At 34.5% G+C, this 11726-nt stretch overlaps 1 protein-coding gene across 1 annotated transcript; it reads right to left on the reverse strand.

The window, feature by feature from the left end:
• Positions 1 to 1420: 1420 nt before the first annotated feature.
• On the reverse strand, positions 1421 to 8668 carry LOC107781977 (chlorophyll synthase, chloroplastic-like; the record flags this gene model as incomplete). The annotated part of the gene is given in 15 exon segments (NM_001325329.1): positions 1421 to 1793; positions 1909 to 1956; positions 2638 to 2714; positions 3372 to 3453; positions 3540 to 3602; positions 3689 to 3764; positions 4193 to 4254; positions 4343 to 4426; positions 4506 to 4571; positions 4668 to 4754; positions 4845 to 4930; positions 5487 to 5574; positions 8102 to 8190; positions 8320 to 8361; positions 8490 to 8668. Coding segments are annotated over 15 exon segments (1122 nt in total). The 5' UTR covers positions 8599 to 8668.
• Between the last annotated feature and the right edge of the window lie 3058 nt (positions 8669 to 11726).

Raw genomic sequence — 11726 nt, forward strand, 5'->3', positions numbered from 1 at the left:
AGCACTTGGGTTGTAGGAGCCCCTCCGGAGTCTATACACCCCCAGTGAGCGCGGGTACCCTGAGTGAGCGATATGATGTTTTGCCTGAGGGGCTGTTCTTGATTCATGATGTGCCCGAGGGGCGGCATACGAGTGACTGTGAGGTTGCTCGAGGGGCTGGTTCTGAGTGATGTTATGCACGAGGGGCGGTTTATGATTCATGTTGCCTGAGGGGCTGGTTGTGACTTTCATTACTTTTACTCTAAATTTCATTGAACCTTTGTTGAAACTATTGAAAGATATTTTCAAATGATTTTACCGAAATAGGATTTTAAACGAGATGATTTGACTTACGTACTGATTTGAAAGCATGATGTACTTACTGAGATTTCATGACGTGGATTTATGTGTTTCTTACTGCTCAGTCTTTATTTACCTTTATTACTTACTAAGTTGGCATAATAACATTATTCCTTCCACCTTGTGTGCAGATCCATGGATTGCTGGACGTGATAGCGAACAATGATCTTTCATCCGTTACGGATATTTCGGAGTTGGCAAGGTAGCTGCATGACGATCGCAGCCTTGCTCTTCTCCCTCCTATCTTCCTTTAGACTATATTAGTGTTCTCCCGGCTATAATAGTCTTAGTTGTTATCGGATAATCCTTAGTAGATGCTCGTGACTTGTGACACCCCGATGTCGGACTTTTGTTTCTTTCTGCACTTTGCTATTGAGACTTATGCTATGAAGTTCTATTAATTAATAGCTTAAAATATCTTTATTATGAAATGTCGAATTATTTTGGGATTGTCTCGGCTGACCTAGTTCCATGATAGGCGTCATCACGACCGGGTTGGTTTTGGGGTCGTGACATAATTCTAATGATTGCAGAATGTATTCTCAAATGGACAAATATTAGCTTTTATGATGGTAAATCCGAGTTTACTGTTTTCTCGATTCATGTTGATGTTACACTCATTCAATTTGTTCATTTAAATAATTCATAATGATTGATTTAATGCTGGATGTTGTAATCGTAGAGTAAATGATGAATTCCGAATACTTCAGCATTTGTTGATCTGCCATCCTTCTTATCCGTGAACTCCCCAATCATTTATGAATTCTCCAAACATTAGACTACATTTTCGACTAATCGAGTTGATCTTCCAAGAGTCTTTTATCCATCTTTGATTTTCTGACCTTCTGATTTACACTCTAGATGTTATACAAGTTGATTGGTCAATTCTTGCCATTTGTCCTCTTTTAAATGGTACACGTGTTAAGTGCACTTTTTACCATTACAGATAGCTTCCCTACTTTTTGAATATTTTTCTAAAAAATTTCGGAGTGGAAGATTTTTGGCAGGAAGAAGATGATTCTTAATTAGCAGGAAATGGGATCTTATCCGATTTCTGCATCCTAAATTTGAAATAACAGACTTCAAAACTAGTCTAAATACATTTCCAAAAAAAAAAAAAAGGTAAAAACCATCCAAAATTGGCATAAACCAGCATCACATTGAAAGATTTTAAACAATTTATAGCCCCTGAAGAAGCAGGCACCAGCAGCAGAGGAGAGAATACTGATCTACATTCTACACTTGGAAGTTAACACTGCGCGAAGTAACAGGAGTTGTTGAATAGAGACCTTTAATTTGTTCACTCTTAGCAGCAGCTTCTTGGTCTCATTCTTAGATTCTTTCCCTTGGACGAGGCGTCTCCTCTATATCGTGTAAGCGCCACTCGAATATCAGTGGCTAGTTGCCAAAGCGGTAACCAGAAGACCAAGGATAAGAAATGGCTGTGCACTAGCCTGAAATGACACATTGGTTTGGGTTTGAGAACAGCAAAATTAAGAGAGGTACTAATTTTTCCAATATTTTAACTTTACGATGTTTAGGTTTTAGTAGAAAGGGGAGTGAAGGTACCTGATACTTAACATCGTACTTTACAGGGTCTTTGAGGAAATACTTGAACTGCAGAGCAAAAAAAGTCACATGTTAGATTACTTTTGCCATGCAGAGATGATACTCCGTTTGGCCAAGCTGCAAAAATCAGCTTATTTTGATAAGTGCTTTTTTTCAAAAGTGTTTTTCCCAAAAGTACTTTTGGTGATAAGCAATTTGTGTTTGGCTAATTAGTTGGAAAAGCACTTCTGAGCAGCAATTAGTGTTTGGCCAAACTTTAAAAAACTGCTTCTAAGTGTATTTTTCTCAAAAGTGCTTTTGGAGAGAAGCTACTTTTTTCTGCTTCTCCAAAACTGCTTCTTACTTCTCCTCAAAATCACTTTTTTCCTTCAAAAAACTTGGCCAAACACCTCAATTTTTGGCCAAAAGCAAAAAAAAAAGCACTTTTGGCCAAAAATAAGCTTGGCCAAACAGGCTATCTCCTTTTCCAATTAAGCTACGGACTTTATCACACTGTCAACTTACATTATCAGTGCATGTTCAACTATTGCTGCAGGTCATTTTCCTAATCTTTAAGGTAACATATAATCATAAGAAGTTGCCTGGAACTATTTCTTACGTAATCTGATAGAGTGTAAGTGATTCATTACATTATCAGTGCATAAAAGCTATACTCTTTCAGTTATTATATATGCGTGGCCTGTGATTTGGTTACCAGGATAATGCTAATCGAATTAGGATAACACTTACCTGGAAGAATACTTGTGGAGCAATTAAACCTAGAAGTGCTAAAGCATAATAGGGTTTGCCAGCACCTAAAAGATACCCTGCAACAAACAAGACATAAAGCAATTACAAGATTGTTTAAGGCTTAAATTTGCCCACGTAACAGTTTACATTCAGAAAAAGTCCTCTCCTAAATGATAGCCCTGATCTTAATTTGGCATCAACTACCTTTAGATGATCTTAGATGCTCTAGGTTTGAAACTGGACCTTGACCACTTAAGTAGCCCCCCTATCACCATTAGTTTCAAGCAATAATTTGGAAATAAGTCTGCAGTTCTAAATTTCAAAGAGAGAGTTCCGGACAATCAAAACTATTGATAAGTAGCCTCTCTAAGGTAGAAGAAACTAAAGCATCTCTTGGTTTTCATATAGTGCTCAAGTCGTGGAGACCGCTAATAGTGTCTACCATGCACATCAAATAACTGTGGTTACCGATCATTAGATCGTCAACAATCACCATTTGATAAGGCTAAAACCTTCATCTCCCAATATTCATTCTTACTTCAGTTGATACCTTGATATTGATATAATGATATAACTTCAATGAAGATACACAGCATTATGAGGCCCAAAAGGTTCGCCTTTATATTTTGGATAGGTCAAAAGGTTGTCACTTGTTAACATATATGGATCTGATAGTTGTCAATTAAACAATATATAGATCTGATAGTAGTCAAATAAACAAGAATAGTGATCACCTGCCACTGATATCTGAGTTATGTCAATGGCACCAACACAAATCCATTTAGCGGCTTCAGAGCCAAAAGCTACTGGAAGTGACTACAAATGCAGTGCCATAAGAAATTTAGAACAGTCATAAACATGGCCAGTCATGAATGAGAAGTTAAATTGTGTGGAGTATATACCTGAAGCCCCATAGCTCTGTCTCCTTCAATGCTTTTGAAATCATTTACAATGGCTATGCCTAGCTGCAAAAATAACAGAGAAAACGTAAGATAATTACTGATACATGTGATAGAAAATTAAAATAAAAAGTGCTTTTGCAGACTCTTACTCCGGCAACGCTATACAAGAGTGTTAGTACGATTATGTCAGGTGTAAGGGTTCCGAACAAAGCTTGACCAGCCCACCTACATCAAGAAATTGAAAGGATTCTGCGTTACTTTATCTCTGCACTCCTAATCACAAACCAAAATGCTAAAGCAATGCATTTGTAAAAGCCCTTTGCTGCACAAGGTAATTTCTATCACAGATAATCCCATCTGTGGGACTCAATAAATGAGAATCAAACTCCACCACCAAGTCCCCCAGCAAATGATGCCTGATCAACTAGGTTAATTTTCAATATGATCATCAATTCATGACTGGTAGCATCACCTAATCATCAGTGCATGACTGGCGAAGAGAAGGCCAGGTTATTATATACAGTATTTTTTTATAAAGCCAGGTTATTATTGCGGAGGTAATATGTTAAAACTTTTCCACTTCAGCCTGGTTCTTTCGATTTTTGAAAATAAATCTCGACAAGTTGCAGAATAGTAGACAGTTCAATATATACCAAGGCAAGCTGATATAACTTGCTCCGAGAGCAAAATTTCCAATCCATCCATTCTGTTTGAGCTGCACATAAATTTTATATCAGAGCTATTCCCATTTTGATACTGTAAAAGAAGCTAGTTCAGAGGATTGTCAAAGATAACGGCTTTACCTTCAATGGTGGAGCTGAGTAGATGTAGGAGAGCAAGGATCCACCAAGAGCAAGGTAAAATATTGTAGGGAAGTCGTGCCCTGCCTATAAGAACAACGATCAAGGAATTCAGACGTTTCCAGATAACTAAATAACTGGATAATAAGCAGCTTTAAAGACTTACCCACACATCTAAAATACCAGCTAACCCCAGACCTCCAAGAAGAAGCACCCATATTTGATTAATGACCTGGTATCAGTGATATCTTGATGAGAATATATAGGATATGTGGAATTAGTTTTAACTTTTCATACATATCTTTAGACAATCTCAAACAAGACATACCTCTTGTCCGGATATTGCGCCTGAAGGAATTGGACGGTAAGGTTCATTAATAGCATCAATCTCTCTATCATACCAATCATTAATAGTCTAAACATAAATTAAAAAGTCACTTCCCAGGATTTCTAAAGTAGATATTCGATCTTGAAAAGCACTAATTTGCACTAGTGAGAGAAGTACCTGAGTATAGCCAGTTAGAAATGGGCCAGACATTAGCATACAAACAATTGATTTCGCCACATCCTCTGGAGTCCAGTGGAAGTTCCCTATGACAAGGTTTCAGAAATGTATTAGATAAATGCAGAGAGCCCACTAAATACATATTGTTTAGTTAGAACTCCATGAATAGAAGTTTTTATTGAAAAACAGTTTCATTTGCAAAAGTGATCCACAAATAGATTATGAAGTACAAAATTTTCCAAATTCAACTTAAATTGACAGCTAACTATGATGGCAGATCTACTATTATTTGCATTTCAGCACCAAGCCAAAACATGATATACTTTTAATAGGCTATAACACAAGGCAATATTTCCTTTTTGCAATTGGGATGATGGCCTCATAATCTCATAGTATTTGTTTACACGGACTGATGACAATGTACACCTGAGTTAAGATTTTGTATGAATATGAAGTGTTCAATTCTAAATATAAGAGCATTTCATGATTTAACAAATAAATGCTTTGCCTACATTTCTTTAATGTTTGGGAAATTAAAATTGAATGATACAAACAGCATATGAACATAGAAATTGGAAGTATCTAGGGCCAAAGATTGAAGGAGACATTTAAATACTCCTTGGAATATGTGCCTAGTAGTACCAGAAGCAGCAGCGCCACAGACCACGCCCCACACAAGGGGAGGCCAAGTAACAGGTTTTGTAAGTTGAACCCGAATCTTCCACTTGTCCTGTAAAGAACAAATAGAGAAGAGTAAGTTTTGAATTAATTTGTCTTTGTTGGGATATGCATACTCGTTGCGTCCCGCTTTTCTCTGCTTTTTCTTTCTTGTCCCTCTTTAACTATCCAACAGAAAAATCAGACTCTAGAAAGAAATTTAAGGTGGTCTTCATGGTTTATGACATCATGCAGAAATATCAAAGGGTTTCCAGGGTAAGTATGAGTGGATCTTAAAAAGATAGCCGGCCGGATTCACTGTTTACACTTTCTATCCAGTATACATAGAGTATACATTGGTTATATACAGTTATACACATATTATACATATTATTATACATCTATCGGCTATCTTTAATTTAAACGGTTGGATAGGCGGCTATTTAGGTTAATTCTTCGAACTCTTCCCAAGGAAAGACCAGGCATTTATCTGACATAGGCTTCCTGTGTTACAAACAAGAGTTTTCAGCATGACCATGGCTCAATATGAGAAGAGATGATTTGTCCAAGATGCGTCCTATGAGTTATTCACCTGTCCTCCATGTGGTATATAGTCTTCGGCAGGCAGATTTATGTTTACGACTTTCTTGAGTATAAAAATGGACAAGGATATTGGGGATAACCAAAGATGGATTTAGGATTTTAATTTTATGAGTTTAACATTTTCCAACTAATTTGCTTATAAATAATTTATCTTCTAGGGAAGTTCAGGATTTATTAGAACTAGAAGCTTTCAAGTCTCACACTTATCTCTAAAATGATATACAAGTCTTTAACCAGACCAAAAGGACTTAGTGGAAAGTAACAAACTTAATGTAAGTGAAACAACATAAAACAATACTCTCTTCGTTTCAATTTATGTGTCTTAGTTTGACTGGGGTGTTTAAGAAAGTAGAGTTTTAAATCTTGTGGGCTTAAACTAAAGATATATGTAATGTGCCAAAATATACTTGAATCGTGTGGTCTTAAAAATATGTCATGTGGAAAGTTGGAGTTAGAGAGTTGCTAAATATAGAAAGAGACATTCTTTTTTAAATAGACTAAAAAGGAAAGTAAGACACACAAATTGAGATGGAGGAAGTAGTAAATAAACCTTAATTCCAACTAGTTGGCATCACCTCCATTACTTTATAATCTCAAGTAAATCTGCACTGATTTTGAAAGATTGATGGTCTTTCGAAACAACTTTCCTCCATGCGATTTCAGCTCTACTTTGCTCCATGTTAGTACTTTCAAATTTCAATAATCTATTATTGTGCCTACAGTCAAGAGCATATGGAGGTCTATGTAGGACATAGGCAAACTGTTACAGAAAACCTCTCACTTTTCTTTTCTTCTTTTTTTACAAGGATCTCAGACAATTCTTATTTTATCCTTTAGGTATGCTACTTAAACCTTATGCCATATGTGATCAATTGTAATCCTGTCCAACACTTAAGGGACGCACGTTCATCTTAAGATCCCCATTTCTGTTGACACTCATTTCAGATAAGTTAGGCCTCAGATATATATAGAACCCCCAACATTCACTCTCATGTAAGATTGTTGGTCTCGCCACTGTTTTGTAGAACTTGACTTTCACTCTGTCAGGTTCTTCACGTTGCATAACATTCTCGTAATACTCCTTCATTTTCGATATCCTATCTTAATTCTATGTAGGACATCTTCGTCTATTATGCTATTCTTCTATAATATTGAGCTTACCCATCTGAATTGCGTGCATTTGGGCACCACAATCCCATCTAATCTCACTTCACCTCATCCTAATTTTCGCTTAACTGGAAGTTTTATATAGGCATTTAAATCCTAAATAATCCCCTTCATTCACTGATTCCCCAAAGAAGTCTCCTTTCCAGGGAAATTTTTCTCAGAAAAGGTTACTCAAAGACTGGAACTAGAGCACCGACCAGAACCTGCTTCCAATATAAACAGACCACACGTAATTTGTTTTGATTTTGATAAAACAATTTAACATTCATGTTTAATAAATTGAAAAATATGCTACACTTTTAACTCTTGTGTTCCAGATAAATTCAAAACGAGCAACCACAGGTGGAGTTGTGGAGACTTAGCCACAGTCTCAATCCAGCATAAAAACCAGTTATTTGAATTAAAATGTCAGGTGTCCCTCGCAGGTATGATGTAGACAGAGAAGTACTAGTCCAGGCGCGGAGCTACCCTTATCCAAGGGGAGCCTATTTGACACCCCTTTGCCGGAAAATATCACTGAGTAGATAGGTCAACTTTTTTTTCTTACGTATATATAGTTGAATCCCTTAACTTCTTAGTGTGTTTACTTCTTCATATTTTGAATCCCATTAGTGAAAAACTTGGCTCCGCCACTGAGTAATATGAATGAAAATCAGATTTTTCTTACCCCCAACTCACTAGGGATCAATAGAGTTCCCTTATAGTTATAGACCCAACACTACTCGAACAAACCTCCTTGTTATTATAATTGAAAGTAAATATAGCAAAGGAATAATTATAAAATCAAAGAAATAAACCCATTTAGCTGAATAATAAGATAAATATCACACCGTTTCTTGCTTGGCTCCTTTAATTCCAAGAATCTGATTTATGCTTGAGCCACCTGCAGCTGGTGCCTTATCTGGTGCTTGTGCTTTAACTGCCATACAAATTTCAAAACTAAAAACCCCATATCTTTATTTATTTCAATAACAATCATCACAAAAATAAATACACAAATAGTTAGCTCCATAAGAATCAAGAAAGTAAATACTCTTTAGAACTTCACCTTCTTTATCAGTCTCTGTTGCTCTTACAACAAGCCTTCTTCCTATAAAAAAGTTCAAAAGTAACAAACGTTAATGCATAACAAATGAATAATAGATAGATAAAATGAAGTTATTATATATATGTATATAAGAAGGTTAAAGAAATGAAGGAGTTTATGAATGAGATTACTGGAAAATGAGAGGCAAAAGGGGGATGAAATTTGTGAAGAGCGAAGTGGGTTGTTGTTGCTAAAATTGGATAGTTTAATAGAGGGTACAGAGTTGAGGAGAGAAGCCATTGCAAATATAGTTGAGCTCAATGGAAGGAGATGTGAGCTGCAATAGCTTTTGCTCTTTGCGATAACTTTTGTCTTTAGTTTAATCCGCTAAAAGCAATTTATAGGTGTATGTGTCTCTAATGTTTCTTTTTTTTTTATTTTCCTATTAAAGATAGAAAAACTATTTTCTATTAGGATTTGTTTTCCTTCGCAAAATTGATACCGGCCGTTTGGACATTAGAAATTTTCCACTTTTTTTTTTTTTTTAAATCAGCGTTTGTTCATAAATTTTTCAATTTTCACTTAAAGATGCATTTTAGAACTTTTCAAAAATTTAAAAAATTCCAAAAAATTATTTTTCAAAATTTTTTCACTCGGATCACTCACAAAACTTCAAAAACAACCCAAAGTGATATTCATGTCCAAACACAACTTTATATTTCAAATACCATTTCCACTTGAAAAAAAAATTACTATTTTTTGGAATTTTATAATTCTTATGTCCAAACGTCCACCAAGAATCGTTGATTAAGGTGAACGAACAGAGAGGAATTGTAATTTCTAGAACATAGGTGCACCATTAAACAAAGTTAAAAAAGGTATCAAGTGTGAATTAATCCATGTTTATATGAGTAAAAAACTGCAAATCCAACCAAGTGAATCATTTAACCTCTTTAGAGCATATGTGAGCCACCAAATAATATTAGATCAATACTAAAAAATATGCATATAAAATCCTAGTTTGCTGGAGATACAATGGTTTCACGTTCAGGTCGAGCACTATAATTTTCCAAGTAAATCCGCCCATGTGAATGATTCTATTAATGAGAAATTTTCAGAAATCACTATGTTTTAGTGATTATTAGCTTGTCATATCTATTATTTACTAAATTACCTCTTATAGCTATGTTTTAACTTGTTATAGAGTGTATTTAATGTATTTAAACTAATGTATTCATGATACAATAGGAAAAGTCGGCAGAAAAAAGGGAATTACAACTAACGCATAGACTGTATTCATATGTATTCGCGAGCTGTATTCGTGAATACAGTAACGGAATTTGCGGGAAAAAAAAGGGATTCAGCTGTTTAAAAATGGTAAGTGAATCAATTAACGCGATAGACTCCTAATATAACTCAACAAACTCAATTATAACACACAAAATTTGTATTTTCAATTATAGAAAAGATTTTCAACCGAAAAACACCCAAAAACAAAGCAATCTTCAGAGATTCAATCCATCCTTTTTTTAGTGGTATCTTTACTAAAATATTTTTTAGTGTTATCTTTACAAATAAATTTATATATTGAAATTATATAATTACATTGAATACAGTTAAATACATAAAAATATATTGAATACATGAAGTATAGCAGGTCATCTATAGTGCAAAAATATATGAATACATGCTGCAGATACATTTGAATACCTATATACATCTGAATACATAAATTATATTAATTAAAAAATATATAAATACACTCAACAATACATTGGATACATACTGCTGAATATATACTGCGGGACAAAATAGTGAAACAAAGTGAAGCTTTGAAATTATATAATTATATTGAATACATTTAAATACAATGAATATATTGAAAAAGTAGAAAAAACGAAAGACAATGAATACAATGAAATACATTGAATACAGCAAGATACATTGAAATACAATTAAAAAAAAGGTAATAGACTCTTCAAGTTCCTTAGCCTCAAACTCCGTCTCCAATCCACCGATATCCAGGATGTGGGGAGTCGCTGCCAGTACCGGCGCCCTCTGAGTCGTCCAGGTAGTGAATCTCTCATTTCTGCTTTGAAAATTTTGAGATCTGCACTTGTATTTCTCCAGATCTTTGTTTCTCCTTTATCGTTTTTTTCCATATCTTTGTTTCTACTTACTACAGCTCTGTAGAGCAAAAAAAAGTTGAATTTAGCACAGCAAGGAAGGGGGGAAGTGGTCACCGATCAAATCTGTCGTTGGCTGACCACAGCCCCTGCTAGGGTTTCTAAAAGCATGGAAGGAAAAAATCGGGGGAAAAAGAGAAGAAAGAGGAAAGAGAAAGAAGGAGAGAGGGAAGAGAGAGGGAGAGAGAAGTTTACTTCCTATACGGTAATTTTGTGAGAGAAAAAAAGAAAGAAGGAGAGAGAAAAATAATACACAACGTATTTAATGGCTTAAAGGTAGGAAGTGGTCATAAATAGATATTATTTTGCTATAAAAATTAAAAGATAGCTATAGGAAATAATTTTTTAAAAGAGTATTTATTTATAATAAATAAAGTTTCAACCTTTGCTATAGGAGGTAAAATTTCCTCTGTTAATCCCATCATGTCTCGGGTGTTTCTATTTGGTATGTTGGCTTAGGAAAAATAATTCTCACTATTTACCATTTTATAGACAAAGATCTCTTTTAATAACCTTTTGATATGATACTTTACAAAAATCGAAGATTTTTAATCATAAAATATGATAATTAATTATATTTTGATGTTATTTGCAGATATATCAAATAATTTGAGGAACGAAAATTCTATACTCGAGCTTAAATTTGAACGTTTTGATCTTTCATTATTTTGAACCCTGTTATTTTTTCGTCCGCCGAAATATATAATCTTTTCATGGCCTTTATTTAATCTCTGTTATTACTTATAATGTAAAATTTTCAAATTAGAATTATTAATGAGATGCTATTTCCGTTTCCTTTTCAAACAATATATACAAAACATATTACATAGATGTATAGTTTTACTAACTTTAACAAGAAACAACATCTCCCAGATGAGGGATTCAATTCACTCCATTACATTAAAATTTGGATGGGTTAATCAATCAAAAAAGCTTATTGGTTTGCTTCATCCCATTTCTTTAATTCAACTTTTAGGTTATTGTTTATCCGTAAAACGGTACAGTTTAATTTATAGCGTGATTTATAGATAAGCGAATCGATTTGATCCAAAATGATAAATAAATTAAATTAAATACAAGACTTAGCGTTGAAATCGAGATAAAATAGCAGACAACTTGATTCCAGGAGCAAGGCTTCCGAAGACAGCAATAAGAATATTGTTAGACAGAAAATAAAATATTATTTAGCTTGAAATAACGTGTAGCATAAGTTTGTCAAAATTTCTGTGTCTTACAATAGTT

The sequence above is a fragment of the Nicotiana tabacum genome, chromosome 10, assembly GCF_000715075.1.
Source record: "Nicotiana tabacum cultivar K326 chromosome 10, ASM71507v2, whole genome shotgun sequence".
Classification (NCBI taxonomy): Eukaryota; Viridiplantae; Streptophyta; class Magnoliopsida; order Solanales; family Solanaceae; genus Nicotiana; species Nicotiana tabacum.